Source organism: Arvicola amphibius, chromosome 3 (assembly GCF_903992535.2).
Source record: "Arvicola amphibius chromosome 3, mArvAmp1.2, whole genome shotgun sequence".
Taxonomy (NCBI): domain Eukaryota; kingdom Metazoa; phylum Chordata; class Mammalia; order Rodentia; family Cricetidae; genus Arvicola; species Arvicola amphibius.
Window position 1 is genome coordinate 173660355 of NC_052049.1, and position 24342 is coordinate 173684696.

The 24342-nt window shown below is 50.1% G+C and overlaps 1 protein-coding gene across 2 annotated transcripts; it reads right to left on the minus strand.

Moving 5' to 3' along the window:
• Positions 1-12991: 12991 nt before the first annotated feature.
• On the minus strand, positions 12992-23802 carry Hemk1 (HemK methyltransferase family member 1). 2 transcript variants are annotated; one of them, XM_038323771.1, is made up of 11 exons: positions 23723-23802; positions 22431-22805; positions 22040-22131; positions 21638-21731; positions 16579-16713; positions 16196-16260; positions 15858-15907; positions 14579-14687; positions 13749-13844; positions 13498-13611; positions 12992-13385 (listed from the first exon to the last, which is right to left on the minus strand). In XM_038323771.1, exons 2-11 carry the CDS (start codon positions 22656-22658, stop codon positions 13349-13351), a joined length of 1020 nt encoding a protein of 339 aa, XP_038179699.1. In that variant the 5' UTR covers positions 22659-22805; positions 23723-23802; the 3' UTR covers positions 12992-13348. The 2 variants fall into 2 exon arrangements, with proteins under 2 accessions (XP_038179699.1, XP_038179700.1); XM_038323772.1 differs by having other exon boundaries at positions 23731-23767.
• Positions 23803-24342: the final 540 nt, after the last annotated feature.

Below are 24342 nucleotides of genomic sequence, written 5' to 3' on the forward strand. Positions count from 1 at the left end.
CACACACACACACACACAGAGAGAGAGAGAGAGAGAGAGAGAGCTCTGACCCAGTTTCCACCCAACGGAGGTTCTCTAAGGACACCTAAGATCATGAATTGCAGCTGGCGTTCAAGTGCCACACCCATGCTTATGCATGTGCATGTACATTCCTGTGCAGAGGTATATATACAGTTTTCTGATAAGCATTATAATATGGCCAGCTTTCCCTGGAGGGAAAAACCTGTGTGAGTCCCTGTTGCTGACAAGAGAAATCCTAAAGACCCAGAGTTCTTCACTGGAGGACAATCATGAGGAATCTGTGTCTCCATCCATGAGCTCTCTAAAGACAAGGAACCTAAGGGCCACCTACCGTCCTGTATCCAGCACACATACAGTTGACACTTAGTAAAAGCTTGAGGGGCAAACATGTGACAAGGAAACAGAAAGGACAGGACATAAAGCGTCTTAGCTCCCCCTCCCCTAAGCTGAGGTGCTCTCAGCCCTCAGCTGCCCCAGAACCACTCACAGAGGATACTGGCAGGAAAGAGAGCTTGTCTCAGATGCTATGTCCTCACCTGACCCTGAATTCTGCCCCAGCCAGTGGCCCTAGGGAGGCTGAGATGCCTGGCTCTTGACTGTGACTCAGCGGAAGAAGATTGAAAAGGGGGGGTAATGCTGGGGCCCAAAAGGGTTTGCTTCTCATTTCTCTCTTTCCAAAGCACAGCCAGTTCTCAGAAATGAAGGTACTCAGAGCCAGAGAAACCTGAGACTTTGTGGGGCCCTGGGTTCCCCAGTCTGCCCACCTTAAAGACACGATCAAGCCTGGGGAAGCCCCTAGACCACGCCTCCTGTTTGGGCCTTCTTTTCACTGCCTTAGAACCCTGCCTGGCACGTGTACTGTGTAGCCAGGCCGGGGCTCTGTACTCCAGGGGCCTTTCAGAAACACGTGCCCCAGATGCAGTTGCTGTGACAGATGCTGGGTGGGAGAAGATGCCTCCAGGACACGAGAAGTGGATGGTCTGAGGCTTCAGGAACATAACAGCACAGGAAAAAAAACCTGATGTCTCATGCCCCTCCCACAAGTTCCTTCTTCCTCCTTCTCTCCCCCCTTCTAATGTAAAAACTTTTAACATTTATTTGCTGTGTGTATGTGTTTGTACACACACATCATGTATGTGAATGCCATGGTGCTCATGTGAATGTCATATGCATTTTTCCCTTTCACAGGTGACAGATTATCAGGCAGCAAATACCTGCATCGCCACCTTGTTGACACTCTTCTAATTTTCTTTCCTTTCTCTTTTTCTCTCTCCCTCTTTTCTTCTCTTTTTTCTCACCCCCCTTTTCTTTTTTTCATATTGAAAAATACAGTGTAGGGAAATGGATGGAACAAAGGTCATCATGCTAAGAGAAATAAACCAGACTTAGACACATGTCCAGAGTTTTTTCTCATAAGCAGAATACACACACACACACACACACACACACACACACACACACACACGGCGCAGAAGGACACAGAAGAGGGACTATGTAAGGGGAAGAAGAGGATAATGAGGGGCAAGGCAAAATATCAAATGTTTTCTCTTATATGCAGAATCTATGCCCAATACACACTCATATATGACAGGAAAAGAGAGGGGAACATTGGGGAGGAAAAGGACAAACAAAAGAGGGAGAGGGTGGGGAATGAATAAAAACAAGATACAATGTAGCCAGGCATGGTGGCTCACTCCTTAAGTGTCAGCATAGAGGAGGCAGAGGCAGGTGGATCTCTGAGTTCCAGGACAGCCAGAGCTACATGGAGAAACCCTGTAATGCCTGCCCCCCAAAAAGAAAAAAAATGTATAAACACACATATACAAAAATATAACAATGAAAACTCATTACTTTGTATGCTAACTAAAAAAAGTAATTAAAAAAATAAATACACAATTTTAGGAACAGTGATATGACTCAGAGAGTAAAACACTCATGGTGACCTGGGTTCAATCCCTGGAACTCATGTGAAGGTGGAATGAGAGAATGGGCTCCACGAAATTGTCCTCTGATCTCTACAAGTCCACCGTGGCGCGCGCACACACACTCACATACAAATATTTAATAATGATGATTATATCTAAACACCACAGACTCAAACAAGCACAGCCCACAATTATCACACGTGAGAATCTTCCCCATGATCTGAGCTGAGCCTTCTGTGGCAGTCAGAGACTGTCAGGGAGGCTGAGCAGCACACCACTGTTCCTCACCACTTACCTGTGAGACGAGTCCCTCGGTCCTGTCTGATGAAAATCCAACACTGAAAGAAAGTGGAAGCTTAGACCACCATAAGATTCTAATCCCTGGGGCTGGAGAGATGGCTCAGCAGTCAAGAGCACTGGCTGCTCGTCCAGAGGCCCCGGGTTTGGTTCCCAGCACCCACCTCAGTCAGTGTAACTTCAGCTCTTGCAGAGGACTGGAGCTTGAACCCTAGCGCCCATATCCAGCTGCCTGTAACTCCAGTTCCAGGAGCTCTGAAGCCTCCCTTCTGGGTTCTATCAATCCTGCATGTCTGTGATGCACAGATATACATATAGGCAAAACACTTATACATATAAAATAAAAATAAATACATCTTTAACATAAAAAACAATTCCCATCCTAGGCCCTGGTACAGGCATTTGTGGGTTTTTTGTTTATTTGTTTTGTTTTTGCTGTTTACCTTGATGGACTTTATGCTAAGAAATAATTTCAACTTTTAAACATTTTGTTATTAAAATGCTGCTTTTAACTTTTACAAAAGTACTTGAATGTCATGAGACACTGAGTTTGGAGGAATAAACAGCTGTAAGGGATAAAGTGAAGGAGAGTTTTGCCAGGAACGGTGGCACACGCCTTTAGTCCCATCAATCAAGAATCAGAAGCAAGCAGACCTCTGCTGAATCTGAGGTCAGCCTGGGCTATGCAGCAAGTTCCAGGCCAACCAGGGCTGCATAGTGAGACCTTGGGACCTGAAATGATTCTTCCTCCCAATGTGATGGGGACTTACCTCCTTAACTCACCTGCCAGTCAAGAGGCAGAGCATGGTGTCTGTCAGCCCCACCTCACATCCAGAGTACAGGAGTCCTATCTCAGCACCCGTTACTTGTCCTGCCTCCTCCGCAAAACCCAGGGCTTCTTGTCTGGTTCCTCTGCAGCAGGATGTGAAAGCTGGGTAGCCAAGAGGAAGCTCACCAGAGTCTGGTGCTGTTTGCTTTGGCCATTTTCCCCTTTGCCTAGGGACCTGTGTTGGCTCTGGGCCTCTAACCAGCTGCCAAACCTGTGAGGTAAGGCCCCGGGATGCAGGTGTCCTCTGTGGCCTGCTCACTTTCTCTCCTGCCCAGATGTTAGAGGACTAGGTACAAACCCCAGCAAGGGCACTTGCTGTGTGACTTTGGACAAGTAAGGCCTCACTCTTTTATCCTGACAGGGGCCAGGCAGGCATCCCTGATGTGCTGTTGTCTGACTTATGACCAAAGGTCTGTGGCGCTCATCACCGCTTATACATGGCAGATGTTGTTACTGTTGTTGCCAGCCCCAAGGCCTGGAAGCATCTTCACAATTGGATGCTGTTCTTCCATGTGGTCACATCTGGATCTCTGGATGTCCAATACTGCCTCTAGGATGTTCTAAGAGTATCCTTTACTCTTAGACTCACTGTTTCCAAATCCCACTCTCCAGCTCAGAGCAGTCCGTCCCAAGCTCCTCTGGTGTCAATCAGAACCATGAACCACACATCATGGTTCTGACCACTCCATCCACATCCCCATTCAGCTTCTCAGTAATATCTGTGAGTCAATTGATTCAGAATGTCTTTTGCCTCCACTGAAGCTCCAGCCACCTCCAGACTGGACAATTGCAGCACTTGCCTGAACCCCTTTTTTCTGTGACCATGGAAGAGCACTTCAATGCCTACATGATGACCCTGTAACTCAGCTAAAAAAACTTGCTTTTAGGCCCCTCATCCAGTGCTAGAGAGATGGCTTTGTGGTTAAACATATTAGCTATTCTTCCAGAGGATCCAAATTCAATTCCTACCATCCACATGACAGCTAACGATCGTCTGTAACTCTAGTCCTAGGGGATTTGATGCCCTCTTCTTGCCTTCATGGGTACCAGGCATGCACTGGATACATAAGCAAAGATGCAGTCAAAACACTCATAATATACAAAACCAAGTAATAGATGAGTTAGCCCTGATCCCTAGTTGCGCATTTAGAGCCCAGCCAGGCCATTGCACTCCCACTCACTTGGCACCACACAGCCCTGCTCATGTGCTTTCCAGCCCCTGGGCATTTCCCCAGGCTCTCCCCAGTGCCTGCCATATCTTTAGGTTGTGTTCAGGTTTCTTATCTGTAAAATGAGGGCCTCACAGCTTCCACCTTACAGGCCAGCATGAAGGCTGATTAGGATAATCCGATGCTCTTATCCTGGTGTGCACCCTTCAAGTCCGGGGTTTTCTAGCCCTTCTGCTTGGGTGTGAGTTGTCTTTCGGGAGCCTACCACCTAGTAGGACTTGGGAGACTGAGGTCCTGGCTCTGACCTGTATGTCCCTTTGGAGAGAAGCTCATCGAGCTTCTGCCTTTCTGAAAAGCTCTGTGGAGATGGCCCTGGCAACCTCTGCCCCTGCTCTGAGAAGTGGACCTCAGCGCTGAGCTCTGCAGGGTGCACCCCAAGATCCATCTCCACCCATCTCTGATGGTCAGACGGACATTGGGGTGGCCTCATCCTCTCCCCCAGCTTGCTGTGGAAGCCTCATCTGGGGTGTTCTCAGGCCTGGAGGGTTTCCTGAGATTTATAGCTAATAATGCAGATCAGCTCTTTGGGGTCCAGCGCCTAGGTGGACACTAGACACTTAGCTACAAGGTCAGTGACCAGGCAAAAGGCTCAGGCAGCACTAGCCTGAATCTGCTCTGTATACTCACAAAACTCAGCTTCTCACTGACTTCCAGGAAGGACAGAGGGACTTAAACCTATTCTAGCAAGTGATACTGTTTCTGGAAAGCAAGATGAGATAAGAGCCTTTGGTGGGCGGAGGAAGTGGTGGCTACTGGGATCCCCAAAAGAACTGTCCTGCCCCCTGTCCTACTGGGCCTTAACTTCACCTATACAGGGACCTCTGTAGGCATATTGAGCCCCAACAATGGCACCTGCTGCTGGGACCCAGAACGGGCACATCTGGCCTGTCTGTTCTTCCAGATGCAGTCCTTGGAGCAGAACTGAGAGAACAGGGTCACTTCGATGGCTGCCTCTTTTCTGAGAAGCAGAAATCCTGGGGAGACCCAGGCCCTGGGAAAGGGGATACCTGGTCAGAGCTTCTCCAAGTTGTTCCAGCTGGGCCCTGGAGAAAGTTAGCTCAGGTTAGCTCAGTTCAGTCTCCCAGCAAGACTAAGGTAACCTTTTGTTTGTCTCACTCTCTGAACTATAAGACTAGCTTTTACTGACTGCCTACAAGACTGGTAGGAGGCTCTCTGGAAAAAGAAGAGGACCTTGGGGATAAAAATTGTTCCACTTCAGCCGGGCGGTGGTGGCGCATGCCTTTAATCCCAGCACTCGGGAGGCAGAGGCAGGCGGATCTCTGTGAGTTCGAGACCAGCCTGGTCTACAAGAGCTAGTTCCAGGACAGGCTCCAAAGCTACAGAGAAACCCTGTCTCGAAAAACAAAAACAAAAACAAAAAAAAAAATTGTTCCACTTCATTCCTGACTGTAAGCCCAAAGGTGCCCGGCGGCCATTTAGAAACCTGTGCTGGGTAGTTTTATGTCAACTTGACACAAGCCAGAGTCAACTGAGAAGAAAGAACCTCAATTGAGAAAATGCCCCCACAAGATTGGCCTGTGGGCAAGCCTGTGGTGTATTTTCTTGATTGACAGTGTGAGAAGGCCCAGATCACTGCGGGCAGTGCCTCCCCAGGGCTGGTGGTTGTGGGTGTGAGAAGAATGATGGCCGAGCAAGATGTGGGACAAGCCAGTGAGCAGTCTTCCCCCATGACTCACATTGGCTCCTGCTTCCAGGTTCCTGTCCCATTTTAAGTTCTTGCCCTGCCCTTCCTTCAATGATGGTCTAGGAAGTGAAAGTGTAAGCTGACATAAACCCTTTCCTCCCCAGTTGACTTTGATCAAGGTGTTTTACCACAACCAGTACCTCAGGAGGCTCAAGAGAGTCAGGGTAGATGCACAGGGAGTTCCATCAGGGGTGGTAGCGCTCACTTACTCAACCGAAGAAAAGTTACTCACCTCACAACTGCCAGGGCTTCAGGTGCGGCCACGATGTGGGTGTCCATATACAGTTGAGCTAATGCAGCTCATGCTGGTCCACGAACTTAGCCCAAAGGGTTTTATACACTAGAGTCCCTAGTTATAAGAGCTCTCAGTGGTTCTCAACCTTCCTAATACTGCGACCCTTTAATGCAGTTCCTCATGCTGTGGTGACCCCAGCCATAAAGTTATCTTCATTGTTACTTCATAACTGCAATACTGCTACTGATCTGATCTGTTATAAATATCTGTGTCTCCAGATGCTCTCAGGAGCCTCCTGTGAAAGGATCGTTCGAAAGACCAAGGGGTCACGACCCACAGGTTGAGAACCACTGAGCTATCTAGAGCCACATATAAGCACCATTTATTGACCACAGACAGGACTTTGGAGACAACAGAGGCTGGAAGCCCTGAGCTAGGAGTCAGGAGGCAAGTGCTATGTGAACCCGAGTCCCTCTGGAGTCTGGCTTGGGAGACTGGATACTGACTCTGCATTATGTGTGCCAGGATTAAGGCAGCTGCTGTGGCTGTGGGAAGCCCTGTGGGACAGTTCTGGCAACTTCTGCTCCTGTTCTGACAGGTGGATCTCAGCTCTGAGCTCTGTAAGACAGTTCAGGACCTAGCTATGACAATTCCAGTGTCGCTGACAGTCAGACAGGCATCAGTGGCAGCCTCGTCCTCTTCCAGCCTGCTGTGCAGACTTCTGCTTGGGAAGAGGGAAAATCAGGAGTTAAATATAAGTCTTGTTACAGTAGCATATCCTCTAGGCTTCATACAAAGTATATCCATGGGATTCGTGTCCCAGCTCCCCCTTAATCCCAGGCATCTGAACTATTCCAGGTATCTGAACTATTATCTGCCCTCAGCTTCTCCTAAGCCCACTGGGGTTCCAGAAGCTCTCCACGTGACCCTGGGTTAGGACTGTAGCTTCAGGAGGGCTGTGCCTTGTCCAGGTAGGATAACTTCTCCACAGTTCCTTGTCCCTCATCCAGAGTAGTTGCAGCCTCACACTGGCCAGAGCTGTAATAGCTGGCGACTCCAGCTTTGAGAACCAGAACACTAAGATCCTCAGGGACAACCAGATCCAATTCCAGGATAGAATGGTGACTGAGGACTACCTGGTGATTGGCAAGAGCTCAGCTATCCACTGACACGGAGGGGGCAGGCTTTCTTCTAGACACAGGTTGCTGTACTCAGTTCACAGGCATGACATGCATACAGTGTGGGCCTTCCTCCCACTCCAGGGCTGCTAAGCCAACCACATGACTCCACGGGAATCCAGGACCAGGACCTGGGTAGACCTCACATAATAAAAATAGTTCAAGGAGGCCAACCTTGCACTCTCTCTAATCCCAGTCCACTCTCCCCATTGCTCCTAGGGTCTCGGCCAGCCGCTCTGTTCTGAAAGACAGCCCACTCTCTCTAAAGACCATAAAGTGTTGCACACTCCAGGCTGGCGGACTGAGGGGGGCTCACCACCACCCACTCTGGCCACATCCCCTCTGAGGAGAGGTGTCCAAGGCAATGTATCGTGTGTCTCCAAACTCTTCCAGCCTCTGCTCATTTCCACATTCCAATTCCAGAAATACTTCCATTTTTAAGTGTTTGCCATCGTGGAACTGTTATAGTGTGGGCCTGGATTGTCTTCACAGACTTCTGTGCTGGAGCCCGGGTCCCCGGCTGGCGGCGTGGCTGAGATGCGGTGGGAGCTTTAAGAGGCTGTTCCTAGTGGGAGGCAGTAAGAAACTGAGTCCTATAGAAAAGTGTGTGCTCTCATTTGGTTCCAGTTGCTGTGATAAAAACACCGACCAAAACCTCCCCCTTCCAGCTGTGGAGGGCTAGGTTTATTTCAGCTCACAGGTTACAGACCAGTGAGGTCTGTAACTGAGGAACTCAAGCACTGAGAACCTGGGGGCAGGAAGTGACACACAGACCGAGGAGGAACACTGCTGACTGGCTGGCTCCCAGGCTCACTTTCTAACACAGCCCAGGCCCACCTGCCTAGGGATGGTAATTCCCACAGTGGGCAGGTCCTCCAGCATAAATTAGCATTAAGAAACTAGCCCACAGATGTGAAAACGGGCCAGTCTGACGAGACAATGCTTCACCTGAGGCTCCTCGTCCCAGGTGTGTCAGGTACTGTCTCGGGACCCTTTTCTGAGGTGAGGCGCTCTCCTCCACCATCTCTCTGCTTTGTCACGTGCCCAGCAGAGCTTGCCAATCCTGAGCTGAAACAATGAACCAAACTAATCTTTCTTCCTTGTAAGAGATTTTGTCACAAGAATATAAATTAAGTGATAGGCTGGCCAGGATAATTCTGGGTAAAGGTACTCAAGGCCAAGCCTGAAGAATGGAGTTTAAGCCCCAGGACACACACAGTGGAAACCGACTCCTACAAGTTTCCCTCTGACATCCACTAGCATGCGGTGGCATGGATGGACACACATATACACACACAATAAGTAAATGAATGTAATTTAAAAAAACATTTTAAAAAAGAATACAAAGTGACTAACCAAGCTCCATGGAGTATCAAGATCTGTATTAGTTTTCTGTAGTTGCTGTAAAAGATTATCATAGATTTGTAACTTAATACACACAACTACACTGTATAATTCTAGAGGTTAGAAATCCCAAATCAATTCCACTGTGCTTAGTGAAGATGTGGGTAGGGTTGCATTCTTCCCTGGGGCCCTAGGGAAGAAGCTGTTTGCATTCCTTAGCTCTTGGCTGGTTCCTCCTACTATCACACAACACTGACCTCTGCTTCTGCTCACTTTTGACACCCGTCTCCTTTCTGTAGACCCCTGTGAATCATGTGTTTACCTGAACAACTCAGGACAACTTTCCCTCCTCCAGATCTTCAGCCACAGGTCTTGGAAGAAAGATCTGTTGGTAAACTACCTGCTGCACAAACTCCTTTGCAAGAGCTAGGCATGGGCGCACACATCTGAAACCCCTGCACAAACTCCCATGCAAGAGCTAGGCGTGGCTGCACACATCTGAAACCCCTGCACAAACTCCCATGCAAGAGCTAGGCATGGCTGCACACATCTGAAATCCCTGTACAAACTCCCATGCAAGAGCTAGGCGTGGCTGCACACATCTGAAACCCCAGCGTGGGAGGATGGAGGCAGGAGTCCTGGGATTTGTGTAATCCATGAGATCCAGATCAGGGAAAGGCCCTGTCTCAAAACATGGTGGTGATTGAGGCCTTTACTCCCCCATGCATGTATTCACACCTGCATGCTTATGTGAACACATACACACCACACACAGGCATACACACATATAATCTTTATTTATATCTGGCAATGTCCTTTGTACCATATAAGGCAATAGTCATGGGTTGGGGAAAGAGGACATAGGTGTCTTTAATCACCATTATATTGCCTATCTTGCCTATAGAGTTGCTTTGTTTTGTCTCAAACCCAGGGTCTTGTTCAGGGCACAGAGTTCACAAAGAGAGATCAGGCCACCATCCTAGCCACCACCTTGACTGCTTAAGGCCTAGAGCTCCAGGAAGCCTGGCGCCTGCGCCTGCTGCCGCCAAGAACAGCCTGTTCTCCTGGCATGCTGTGGGGCGGGGATCAGGTGCATTGAAACCCTCAAAGAGATTATGGCTCAACTTGAATAGCTGCCTGGCTCAGGCAAGAAGCCAGAGCTCACAGTTTCCTCTCCCTACTGACTAGAATACGTGAGTGCTATTGTCAGGTCAGATGTGGGCCATTCAGGAAGTTCTAGCCTCAAGTCTAGAAAATGGATATGGGGTCAGTTTATTGGTGGACTTTCACTAAACCTGCATATGCCAGTCTCACAGAGGCTCCCAGAAAGAGACTGGAAAGTTTCCGAATTCAGGGGCCAGATATATGGGTAGGGCACTGACAGAGATGTGGGTAGGGGAAGGCACAAAGTCAGGCAAGTGTGTTAGGATTTAGCAGGTATGACCTGGATTGGCAGTGATGGGCAAAGGAACTCCAGAAGGATGCATTACTGGGGACAGGGGAAGTGTTTGGAGGAGGGTACCGCAGAGTAGTTGAGGTCCAGGGCAGTAAAGAATCTGAAGGTGGATGGGGAAAGATAGGGCTGGGCTGCAGAGACTGAGGGTTTCCCACCTCGGCCCAGCAGTTCTCAGGCCCATCGGTGGTGAAACCCTTTACCCTGATAGAAGCTTACTTATGGGGCCAGGGAGGGGTGTCCTGGGGCTTTTCTCAGAGATGTCCTCCCCCACCTCTTCAAACAGCACTCTGCAAGACAGAGACCATGCTCAGGTACTGAGGATCCAGTTAAAGTTTAGAACAGAGATTGGGAACAGATGCCCAAAGTCCATGGAAGCAGGCCTGCAGGAAAGGGTGTACTTCTTGTAGCTGGGGACACATTTTAATAAGGCAGCTGAATAAGCCACGAGGAATAAGCCATAGGAAGTTACACAAATCATCCGACTGTGAGGCAAGACCATAGTTTCTCCCCCTGCTCTAGCAGGGGACAGACTGCTCTCCCAGGATCTGGCCTCAAGACCTCAGGGCCTATAGACCCTGCACAGCCTGGGTGGCACCATTTGTACCGCATCCTCCTGCATTGTCCCCAAAGGACTCCCTGGCATTAGGAGAAAGAGGAGGATAGGGCATGTGAGTCTGGCTTTTCCAGAGTGGAGCCACTGGCTGCCATGGCCCTGAGAGAACTGGTGAGAAGAGGATGCTCCTGATGGCTCCATCTCCAGTGGGTGGAGTCACCAAGAGTGACTAAAATCCTGTCATCTTTCCTTTGCTGACTGCCGTATCTCTGCTTGACCCAGCAGGGTACAGGACCTTCCCTGTCTGCCCTCAAGGCAACAGAAACACCCACAATGTACCAAGAAAATCCCACAACCATCCTTGCGGTAAAGCACTTTGGCCCCGATACCCAAGGTTTGGAGGCCAAAGCTAAACAAGGCACAGTCATCTGCCCAAGGTCACATCCTGGTAAGGGGCAGCCTCTAGAATCCAAACCTGAGTCGATATGGCTCTAGCAAGGCAACTCAGTGTCTAGCCCAACTAAGCTAGCAGCTATAGTCTGGAGGCCCTGCCTTGACACTCTACTTGGCTTGGACTTTTATCCCAGCGGAGTCAAGCCCTACATTTTTCTGGGAAGGAAGTTGTCCCAAGGGTGGCTCCTGCTCCAATGACCCCAACTGCCCCTCCACTGCCGTTCTCCACCACTGTACTCTCTTGGGTGCCATACCCGCAGGCTCTCCAGACCTTACCTCAGAAAAGGACTGAGGCCAGGAGGGAAAACTGTCAGAAAACTCAGCACTGAGTATAACCCAAGCTGTGAGACGAGAGGGCAACAGGCAGCTGTGAGGTCAGGGCAGCCTGATGTCTGAAGAGACAGAGCCAAAGGGCAGAGGCAAGAGAGAGAAGGCAATTTTCATACAGGCTTTGGCAAGCAAAGGGCAAATGGCATAGGAGGCTCAGGAGGTGAGTAGCCTTGCTCTGGTTGTACCCTATGTTACCCTCCCAGGTTCTTTCTGGAACAGCCGTGAGGGAAAGCCCAGGCTCTCTACTTCAAGGGAAGCCAGAGACAGCTTGAGGGCCACATATCTAGGGCTGGACATCGGATAGGTCACCAGGACCAGATGCTGGGGCTCTGAGACCCGCAGTATAGCCTCTGCCAACACAAATAAACCCTTTAACCACAGCAGCAGGCATCATTTAAAAATGATATAAGTCTAGAAATACAGACTCCCAGAAAACGAGGGCCTGACTTCCTTTCTCAGCCTAGCTACTTTGTATCATGGGACTTCAGGCAGGCCTTCTCTTAGCAGTTTGACCCTCCTGCCTGGACTGTGGGCATTTAGATGCAAGCATGCATGTTCTACTTTGATGATCTAGAACAGAATAAAGCGAAGCTATTTCCTATACTGTGCTAGGACTGAGAAGAGTCTGTACCTCGGAGAAAGGCGGTAACTGGGTCCAACTCCAAGACTGGACCTGGCACACAGCTGTCTTGGCTCTGGTGGTACTGTTGCCTATCAGAGCACACTGTCTCTGGCTGTTGCACCTTAGGGCAGGCCCTTGCAAATGCTGGGGGCAGGGAGGAGTCAGGTAAAATGGACGTGTTTAGTCTTCAACACTTGATGAACTACCCAGATGCAATCTTGCATCAACACTCACCACTGAGAAGTTTCCTGTTGCTGTTGATAGTACCTGATCTTTGGGCCTCCTGGTAGCTGTGAATCTGCCCAGAGCTGGAGCAAAGGTCACGATTCAGTGACCACACTTGGTTGGGTGCATCAGCCAGGGAGATATATGTGGGTTATTTGAACTCCAAATTTGAATTTCCACATTTGGAAAGGAAGTTCAATAAAAGCAAACAAAAGTCCTGTGGGGTTTTTTTCCACCTTACTGTCTCAAACCTTCACTGACATCAGTGTGGGCATGCAACCCCAGGATCATGTGTCAAAAAACCCTCAACTCCACCCTCATCCTCAGGCATGGCCCCCATGCTCTGTCTAGGCCCAGTCAAGGAAGGGTACATAGGCATACCCAGGCTGGAGGTAGATGATGTTAACCCAAAGAATGAGCTTTTCTGTGCAGCCCCTACAGTGTCCAAGGAAAGGATTAAGCCTCCATACCCCTACACTCATCATGTGCTCTCCTTACACTGGGTCCCACCCTATCACACAGTCTGCTTGATTTACTGGAGTAGGAGGCTCTCAGGCCTAATCCTATACAGAGGACAAGGGCCCACAGATACTGCTAACAAACACTGGTTTACCGTTTATTGTTCTCTCAATACTTAACTGGCCACATTTCCCAATATCTTCACAGCACTTTCACCAACAGGAACACCAAGTAGCCTGCAATACTGAGGAGAAAGAGCTGGGCCCAAAACCCAGCTCTTGAGTCTCTGTTCTTTGCTGCCCCAGGAAGAACACTTCATCCTTATTTCCAAGTCTCCTAGCAACATCCATCGTGGGGAATCACAGAACCATGGGCCATGCCTGTGGTTCTGGACAGCATTGCTGCCTCCCTCTGAGCAGTATTCCATGCAGAGCCAGCCAGGCCCCCAGCAGACTGGAATCCTGGCCAGCTGTTCAGAGTAGCCACACTATGCTGCAGACTTCCGGACATGCAGGAACCGGGGCCTGGGGAGACAGGATGAGTATCTGGGTACCATCTACGCTCTAAGGAATGTACAAGTGGTGGGGACTGCTAGAGAGCACAGAAGGAGTATGGCGGCAGGAGCTGTAGTCTTACCTCCCACAGAAGTCTTTCCGTACAGCCACAAGACTAAGGTGCAGGTTGGGCCGGCTCTGAAGCCAGCTGCTGACAAGCTCTGGGTGCCTTGGGTCCACTTCTAAGAAGATGCTTCTACATGGTAGAAATAGGTCAGCTCAGCTAGGTAGGGCCAGGACCTGTGCTTCTACATTGTCTGGACTGCAAGAGGCAGGGGAACAATGATTGCCAAGGTGTGTCAATTACACAGTGGAAGTAGAGGTGGTCCATACCCAGAGGCATTCAATAGCCGAGGAGCCAAGGTCAAGATGTGGGTAATGATGTCCATGCCTTCCTCACCACCATCCAGGGCCACCAGGTCTTCATAGCTGAATGGGAAAACAGTGGCAGGTAAGAGACTGGGGTAGGGTAGGTGAAAGGGTTGACAGGCCAGGGGGCATTCACAAAGGGCCTGGGACTTAGACCCTGGGTGGAGAGGTAAGCTGAGGATCCATTAGCAAGTGGTTCCTAAATGGACAGCAGGTTTTACCTTCCTGCTAGCTCTTGCAGACCTCACCCCCAGAGCAGGGCCAGATGGACTTGGGAGTCCCACTGACAGATAGCCCTCAGGGCATGAGGCTCTCTCAGAACCCAGCTGCTCCTGCTCTTGATCTGACTACTTCAATGAGCCCAGAAAAGAGGAGCCAGCATCCACCCGGTGTCACCAGGGCTTATGGAGGGACATGTGGTTACACTGGGTTTCCCATCCTTGTAAATGCAGGATGGCTTTTCCACTAAGTCATCATGGGGCAGCCTCCCTCTCTGGTGTACAATGGCACATTCCTCCACAAGTGCCTTCGATCACGATGCCTGATGCTAAGTCTTTCCCATGGTCCTGCAAGCACTACCACTTTCCAAAGCAGGAAACAGAGGCTCAGAGAGGCTGGGGACCTCCAGGAGTCAGAAGTGCAAAGGCAAAAACTGTCCCAGTAAGGCTGTGGGCACTGACGTGCACCTCTCAAGACTGCTGTCCCTCCAGGCCCCACCCGTTTACTCCAGACGGAAGTCCTCCAGCACAAAGGGATCCCAGTAGCACTTCTCTAATGATCCACCCACCCTGTACCTGCAGATCTCTGGGGCCAGCTGTTCCATGTCCTTGTGGAAGACGTAGGGAGGGTTACTGACCACCAAGTCTATGGGACCCCAGGGCAAAAGGTGTGTCCAGCACCCTTCTGTAGACAAAGAAACGGATACATAGAAGGGAAAGTTGCCACCTTGTCCCTTGGGTAGTCCCTCTTCCCAAGCCATACTGTGGGCCTGTCTCTAGACCTGGCCAGAGTCTCTACTGAGCAGGCTGGCCAAAAGTGGACATGTTCTGACAGGCAGCCTTTTACCTGGCATGTCCGTGTTCTCTCTGCTCCCTGTCAAGGCCTCCTCAGTAAGCAATATTCAAGTGCCACCTCCAGAAACCCCTCCCTGATTACACAGGCAGAGGAAGGGCTTCTTGCTCTGCAGCCCCTGGCCTTGCTACTCTCTGCTTTATAAACAGTATGTTCTAAAAGCATAGGGAGGGCAGGCCAGCCCTCAGCCAACCCCTTATGGCTGTGTCTGGGTCCCACTTGTACCAGATGCTAAACCAGGCAGATCACACTCCCACAAAACTCGGGGGACCCTACGCGTAACAGAAGAATCAGAACTGGAGCTGGAAACCTGAGGCTCCTGCAAAGCTCACCACAAGCCAGGCTCAGCCTGACCACCTCTTCCAGGCCAGGTGGAGACAGAGAGGCTCACAAGTATCTTGGTCCTAAAATTTTCTTTCTTAGTTGTTGCTGTTTTATTTGATATTGTGTGTGTGTGTGTGTGTGTGTGTGTGTGTGTGATGTTTTACTTTGTATCCCAAGCTAGTCTAGACTGCACTCTGCTCCTCAGACAGGCCTTGAATTCATAGGAATCCTCTTGCCTCCCCCACTGCTAAGATAACAGGTTCCTGGCCCTGAACTGCTTTCCTATGAATATCTCTTTATCGCTGGCCAGTAAACACACCCTAGTTAAACTTATCAGTTATAGGGATCCAAAGATAAAGAAAGGCCTTGTTGCTGGGTGGTGGGAGCTCACACCTTTATTCGTGCCACTCAGGAGGCAGAAGCCGACAGACAGCCAGGGCTACACAAAGAAACCCTGTCTCAACCCCGCCCGCCCCCCAAAAGACCTTCATGGGTCAGGTCAGCTAAGGAGATAACAACAGTTCCTTGTCTGTCCTCAGCAAGAGCTAATCTGAGATGGTCCACTGGTCCACAGATATGCTTACTGGGAAACCCTTACCCCATTTCTACAGTGCCTCACCCACCAGAAATTCCTCTATCCAGGATCCCCACCCCAAAAAGATGGGCAGGGGTATGTACCTGAAGTTATATCAAGGGGAACGATCCGAATCCTGTCCTGCAACTGAAGCCTGGAGAGATGGAGAGGTGGTGGTGAGCATAGGATGTAAGCCTTTATTTACCGTTGGCTGCAAGGACCAGAAGGGAAAATGAGCCCTCCTTGGACCAGCAATATAGCCACTGCTCATAGTCCATACAACCATAAACCCATGGGACCAACGCCAGGCAACCCTCATTGCACCTCTCCCTCAAGAGCAGAAGGCAGACAGAAGTGGATTTGATACTAGAATAAAGGTGAAGTCCAGGCCCCCAAGTCCAACTCCCCAGTGCTGGCCCTCTGGACCACCTGGTCCATATACCTCTGAGCATTCTTACAGGTCAGACGAACAGCAGCTTCTCCCTTATCCACAGCAATGACTTGACTCTGCCCCAAGAACAAAGGAAGAGAGGTGGAGTTCTGGGAGATGCCTGTCTGAGAACACCCCCCACCCCCGGCTCCTCAAAAGAAAGAAACATGGAACAAAATTTTCCTATAGTTAGGCTCCAGCTGGACAGACAGGGGTGGAAGGCAGAGGTGATCGCCATGCTGGGCCGGGCACACCTTCCCTTTCTGGCCACTTTCCCTCAATGCTTCTAGAAGAAGGATGTGGGTGAAGGATCAATAGAAGGGACAGTGAGTGACTATCTCAATCTATCTCAATGTCTGATAAAGGCAGGGCAGAGGAAAGCCGAGGGGGCTTACCTCAGGGAGCTGACTCAGCAGGCTGAGGGCAATGGCTCCTGATCCACAGCCCACCTCCAGAATGAGGGGACCACCCTTGGCTCCCACTGCAGGGGGTCTCTGGGCCACTTCCTCTAAAATCCATTCAACCAGTTCCTGGAAGGCAGAGGGTCTGGATTAGACTGGGTGCCATCTTGCTCCTGGGGAGCCTTAAAAAGAGGTCCAAGCAGTTGGTTCCTAGTGAAGACAGGTGGGGGACTGCCAAGGCCAAAATGATCCTGACATAGCAAGTCCCTGAGTAGATCACTCTGTCCCTGCATGCCTCAGTTTACTCATCTGCAAAACTGAGCACTGCCCTCAAGAACACAGTAAAAATTAGTCAGAGTCATATACCTAACCCCTTATCTGCCTACGTGCACTTAATCAACCCGTTATGCCTGTCCAGATATTTTCCATTTTTATACTCACAGCAATGCTGAGAACCATATTTGATGGCCAATCCCTCTGTGCCTGGTCCTATCTATCCTTCTAGAGACTGTACTAATTTGTTGGATCATCACCATTGGCTCACGAAGAAACACCCAGGGGTCAAGGCCCTACCTAGAGCCTGAACTGTGGCTTGTAGTGGTCAAGAATCAAAGGCTTGGGGTTGAGAATATAGCTCAAAGGAAGAGCACTTGCCTAGCATATGTAAAGTCCTGTGTTCTACCCCTAGTACCATGGGGAAAAATAAATAAATCAGGGGTGGCTGGTGTACCTCAGAGTTGTATTTGGGAATTCCCAGAAGACTCCTGGACCAAAGGGACAAGCAGTTACCTTGATGGGGCAGGGACACACCTCTGTCCACGTCTCATACCTGCAGATGGCTGTGGCACACACAGAACATGGTAAAGGGGCACAGGTGTGATGAGAGCCTGTCTGGACAGTACCCACTTCTGCAGCAAAAGTATACTTTCAGAAATCATCAGCATGAACACAAGAGGGTTTAGGGTCTTGCCCACCATCTGATGCCCACTAGGACTGTACATGGTAATCAGCACACGGTGAGCTAGGAGTGAAGGGTGAAGGATGCTGTTGTCCAGAGCTGAAATGTTTCTACCCAGAGGAGAGCAGGGGATCCAAGCATACAGCACGTTGTCTTCTTAAAGACAACCCCTCCCCCCTTGGGTATGGGCAGAGGGACCCTTCAAGGCTCAGGAAACTGGGAGGAAAGTAGTAGGTGAAAGCCCTTTGAAGGAAGCCTTCCTTGGCCCCTGTAAAGTGTCTCTGTTATCAGACTTGGAGGTTACAAACTGTGCCCCAAATCAGACCTGGCTACCCATCCTCAATAAGCCAATAAAAAGAGCCAAATTAAAAGTATAAGGCAGAAAGGAGGGGAGATTATGGGATGGAAGAAGGGAGGGGAAGAGAGGTTATAGGAGGAGAGGGGAGGAGAAGGAAGGGGAGGGGAGGGGAATGGAGGGGAGAGAAGGGAAGGAGAAGGGAGGGGAGGAGAGGTTATGGGATGGAAGGGGAAAGGAGGGAAGAGGAAGGGGGAGAGGAAGGAGAGAGGAAGGGAAGGGAAAGGAAAGGAAAGGAAAGGAAAGGAAAGGAAAGGAAAGGAAAGGAAAGGAAAGGAAAGGAAAGGAAAGGAAAGGAAAGAAAGGAAAGGAAAGGAAAGGAAAGGAAAGGAAAGGAAAGGAAAGGAAAGGAAAGGAAAGGAAAGGAAAGGAAAGGAAAGAGATTTATTCAATGGGGCCACACTGGGAGGAGGGACAAAGAAATCCAGCAAACCCTTCAAGTCCATTTCAGATTCCTGAAGTGAGATCAAAATTTAAACAGCGGGCCAAGGACGCGCAAGTCTAGGCAGTCCGGTCAAGGTGTGGTCCTGCCCACCACCAAGTCATCATTGCCTAGGCTTCGGTCTGACAAGTTGTTAGGACTGTGAGATCCCTTTGTGGGAGACAAGCTCCCTGCTGACTGGTGCATGAGATTTCTCAGGAAATCCCTACTTCTTTGGGGTCTGATAGATTGAGGGACACAGTTACCTCTTTAGAACATCTTCATTCTGCAGACCGGTTGTATCTCTACAACCCAAAGATCTTCAGCCTGACTTGAAGATCTAGGACAGGGGTTGCCTCTCTTGTGATATTAAATTATGAGAAGACCAGGCCCAGTGGAGCAGTCAGCATCAGATCATCCAAACCCTCTTTCCTTTTAAGTTTGTCCTGCTGAGTCTCAAAAGCATTTTGCCCTTCCTAGGGCCCCAATCTCAGGGGCAATGCTCATTCACACCAAAGGTAACCGGTCCAAAGCAGACAGAGAGGAGAGCTGGACCAGCCCTGCCCCCTCATCCAAGCCCACTCTGCACTACTGTCTATAGATGAGGAGGCTTGATTCAGTCCTGTGCCAGTGATGAGTGGAGAGCACTGGGTGTGTGCACCAAACTGGGCTTATGGCCGGCGAACAGCTCACAATCTAGGACTGTGACTGAGAGGCTGTGGTAAAGGCAACAGGCTGAAAGGCCGGCAAAATGACAGCCTATGTTAGGGGTGTGAGTTTCTCTGGGTTTCCTGGCCACAAACAGCCCACTCTGGCTGGAGGATGACCCCTCAGCCAGCCCACACTGGCTAGCCACCTCATAGAGGCATCCCTGACCTCAGACACACATACCATCCATGCAAATGGCCACCTGGGGCAGGGCTGAGAAACTGAGCCCTCACTGACACCAGTGGCCTCTTACTTTCCTTTCTACCACAGACCATGGGAAGCTCATCTTGATCAGAAGACTATCTGGGAACTATCTATGTTGAGATTACATTCGGAAAGTCTAGAAAATTCTTTCCTAGGCAGTAAAGACCTTCCCTCTACCTAACGCTCTTGGCTCTTAGAGAAGGATCTGAGCCAAGTTGGTCACAGACCCAGATCATCTGTTCCAACTGAATCCAGGAAGAATTCAAAACATGGGGTGACAGATAAGAGAAATAGGAGATGGAGGCAGGGAAAGAGCAGTGGGTGGTTTTGCCAGGCCACTGCTCCCAATGAGACTGCATAAGCCTTACAGAGGCAACCCGAGGGCTCTCATGAACACCCTCTAGTAGGATCATATCCCTGGTGGGTTGACACTAGTCAGGTGTACTGCCTCCCTATAACAGTGACGGCACTAGGCTCCCACAGCCAATACAGTCATACCACACAGATGGGGACAGAATGGCTCACACCCCAGACTTCAGTTTCCCACTGTACAGACTGCCATACAGGAGACTCAGCCACCCTCTCACTCCCCCCCAAAGGGAAAATAAAACTCATCAGGCCACAAGCCACTTGCAACTTTGCATTTCAGACTTTCACACCCACCAGCAAAAACCGCCCTTTGATGGATAGAGAATACAGACTCTGTGACCCCTCCCCTGCACCCAATCTCTCTAGTCTCTGCCACAGGCCACGTCCTCTTGATTTCTTAGTAAAGCACCCCTGCCTGATGTGGCTTCACATTGGGGCGAACCTGGTGAGTTCTCAGAAATGTCTGTACAGTGAGGCAGACCTGGCCCCCCCCAACCACAGCAATCCTCACTCTTCCCCTCCTCAAGCAGCAAAGCTGCCTTCCTGGCCCAGACACCCCGAGAGTGGGTGGGGCACACGGGAGCCAAACACACACACCAGTTACCACCATGATAGCTGCCCTTCTATGTCTGAGAAGTCTCCATGCATGGCGAGTGATCTCCTGGCCAGAAGTCAGGTATTTGGAGAAAGCTACAGGGCAATCTCCCAAAAGCCTGAAGATGACAGGTCACACCCTGCTTTTGAGTGTCTGCACCCCGTCCCAGGTCATGTCAGTACTAAACAGGAGAGTCAGGAAGTTCAGGAGCAGCCCATGGGTCCCTTCCTTGACAGCTCTTTGACTTCTCGAGGCCTCAGACTTCCTTGTAGTTCTGCTCCAATTTTGGGGGATGAAGTTCAGTCTTTCAACCACATGATAAGGGGGTACCCCCAAGTAATCAGCGGATTTTTTTTAATATGCACAGTATTTTGCTGGTATGTATGTCCATGTCCAGTGTGCATGCAGTGCCCACAGGGACCAGAAGAGGATGTCAGATCCCATGGGATTGTAGTTACAGATGGTTATAAACCACTGTGTAGGTTCTAGGAATTGAACCTGGGTCTTCCGGAAGAGCAGCCAGTGCTCCTAACCACTGAGCCATCTCTCCAGAAAGATCAGAAGATTCTTGACCAAGGGACAGAAATTGAAAGGGTGAAGGACAGACAGCTCAGAGGCCCTGGCTAGCAAAAGTGGAAAGGGATGGACTTTTCCCAAATATGTTTATTTGCCAGGAAATCTTTTCAGAAACAACCTTTTCCAGAGTCTAGCGCCCTCTGATTTTGCTCAGCATCCCACAGCCCCACTTCATGCCAGAGTCCCATGCTAGCTCCCAGCTCTGCCATCAACAAAATAAGGGAGCAGTGTAAGAAGGACAGAGAAACATTGCTCCCAGATCAGGGTGTCCCCCCGAGGGACAGCATGCCTGGGCCACACAATCCCCAGCTCTGGCCATCTGAGGGACTGACATAGACAACCACCTAACCAGACAACAGACCTAAGCTGGTCACCCAGTCACAGATACCCTGGCCTGGCAGGCCAACACTCTCATCATCTAAGCTGGCAGCAGCCACCTCTAAAATCACACGGCTCATACCGGGTCCCCAGGTGCCCAGCTAGAGCCCTCTCTATTTCTCCCTGCTCGCTAAGTTGCTGGAGGCCATTTATTTCCTATGGGTGGAGTTGGCCATGGGCCTACAGGACAGCTCCTAAGGAATGGCCACCATCAGTGAAGCACTGGACAACACTTGGAGCATTCTATGTCACTTCCAGTCCTCGGAGCTGGGTGGAGGCTTGGAATGTGAAGAGAGTCAAAGAAAGAAGGCAAGAGGAGTCTTCTATCGTGGCTCAGCCAACCTAGCCAGCAAGAAGGAAGTGTGGAAGGGCACTGCCCATGAATGGCAGCCATGGGGCTCCAGCACCCCCTAGAGGAAGTCTGGGGCAAGACAGGTACCTTCCCCATTTTCTCATCTCCATCCTGACTTGTCTCAGTGATATACTCACTTCCGTCTCTGGCCGAGGAATGAACACTGGGGGTTCCATTTTCAAACTGAGTCCCTGAAAGTCCCACTCCCCAAGGATATACTGCACCGGCATCCTGCAAGAGGAGAATTCAGGGAGGTCATCAGTACCAGAACCAGGACTAACAACGCCAGAGCTGATGACGATGACTGTGGCCAAGGCTATCAGGCAGGTTCCCGTCTGCAATACCCTAGGACACAGTCAGGCCTACCCTTTCCCCTCTTTAAACTACTATACCAGTCCCTCTCTCGTCACTTCCTCACCCCAACAGATCTCTAGTCCTTAGACATTTTACGCCTCCATGACCATAACTTGGCGGGACTAGGGGAGGATAATTCTCTGTTCCTAACTCAAGAGTTCTCAGATCTGTCCATGGCTGCTTACCTCTGTATTCGATGACTACACAGTTTCTGGATGTACTGCAGTTGTTTAGGGGTCAGTGGCTTGGTCCAAAGTACTGGTCTCAGGCTCTGAAACTGTCCCCATGGAGAACGTGAGTGGCTAGATCCTTTGGTTTCTTGTGTGGACAATGGACTCAAGACTCTGGATTCAACACTAGCCACTTAGTCCTCCCTGGGCCTGCAGAGTCTAGAATGCACTGTAACTGTTTGTTAGGTGAATGAATATCTGCCTGAAACATCTGTTCAGCAAAATTTCCACCAGTCTCTGCTGAGCACCCTGACTGAGGCAAACAAAATAAAATAGCAACCCCCCTGGATAGCTGTTCCCCAGAGTTCTCCTTCCTCCCTCTTTTATCCCCAACACAGCACTTAACTGTTTTGGCTCCAAGAACATGGGCCACAATGTACTCACTGGACTCCCGGGCCTCTGGGATACCTCTTTGCTCAAAGACCTGTGTCCAGTGGCTGACCACCTCTGTGGCACTCAACAGCCCAGTCAGAGATGAATGAGGCTTCCATGAGTTGAGGGCCCAGCCTTGGGGGGCTCCCCTCCTCCTGGAACCAGACAGGAGGGTCCAAAGTATTTGCCCCCAAAGCTTCATGTCTTAGAGAAAGGTTTGCAAGTCTCCCTTGTGATACCAGTCACTGAACCAGAGTGATCCGTAGGCTGGACTGGCTGCAGAAGCAGAAGGATCAGTCATGAGCTCTGGTTCTCTGGTGTGTTTTATTTCTCAGATGCTGTTGTCATCCTAAAGGAAAATGAGGAAAGACTCAAAAGCTGCCTGAAAAGAGTGTGCTTTTTAGTCTGTCACCTCCTGGACTATATTCACACCCTCAACCACCTATTTGATTTCTTCTTGTCTTTGCCAGTTATTATTATTATTATTAATTATTATTATTATTTTTAGTTGAAGTAGGTTGAAATGGCAGAGCTTGGTTCCTGTTAATAGTCAGGGTGTCGTCTTGGGAGTAGGGCTAATGTCAGACCCCCAGTGTATGTGAGCTCAGCCAAATCACTGTTTCTGACTTCCAGTTTGAGCATCCATAATGTGGGGAAAATAACACCAGCTCTGTGGTGGCTGGTGTCTTAACCAATGGATGTCAAGGGCCTGTACAACAGTACACCACACACCAGCAACTCATTAGTGGAGGGCAGGCGACTGACATGCTTCGGAGCATTGCTTCACATTCTGTATGCATCACCATTGTTGGAAGCTGAATTTTTCCCTCCAATTTAACCCATAACCCTAGACATTAGCATGAATTGAAGGCTGAAAAATTGTTACACTTAAGTTAACATAAATAAGTTATCTGAAAACTTAAAATCGGTGGTCCCCTCTACTTCCAAGCAAACTAAGTAAGTTCCAAACTAAGATCTGCTGAGCACTTGCTAACAACCAAGCCTCAAAGACAGGGCTTCAGAAGATACTTGTTCCCAAGTCTGGAAGGAAGCAAAGCTCCAAGTCTCAACAACACAACTTCCATCCCAAATATGCAAGGACATTATCAACGACTCTGGTAAGCGTGCCCTCTCTCCGAGCCTGTTTGTCCCGACTGTGAGGGATAGGATCGGCCAGGTCTCAAAAGGCAATATTGTGGCCATGCACTCCCATCCCGATCTCTACCGCTGGTGCATACCCGATTGAGGGTGGAACGCTTGCCCTACCTACACACCGGCACCAGGAACCAGCCCCAGAGTCGGCCCCGGATATGCGTATTCTGCAGTGCACTCCCTCGACACCTTGCTTCCGCCTCAGTGCTGTTGAGAAAGTGGTCGGTTGCACCACGTTCCCCTAGTCTAGGGTTCCTACAGCGCTAAATTCCGCCTTTAAAGACGACGAGAGGGCGGGCGGGAGGCTGAGCTGACTGGCACCCACCCGCAGCCCCACTAAGAGGAAAGTGCAGGGGTGTGTGACGTGCTTTGTAGGGTCCCAGACCCACTAGTCTTCCTTAAGGTCGCAGCAGAGCTGTTGCTCCAGCCTGCGGAGATTGCTTCAAGCACACGGTTTTTCCTTTCCAGTGGGGGCGGTGTATGGGCAGAAACAAATAGCGAGGATGTCACCCATGTGCGCTGGGTTTGAAAACCAGACTAGATGGGGAGGAAGGGTGCTGTTCTAACACCTCGTAAGCTAAGTCTAGCAGCGTGTGGTTGGGTTCCAGTGTTTGAGGGCAGTCTCTGTTTTCGGGAAGGGGCTAGACATATAAAGACCCTCTTGACCTCACATGCGCATAACATTTGGACCAGATAGCAGAAAAGCGAATACTGGGAAACTGGATTTGAATCCT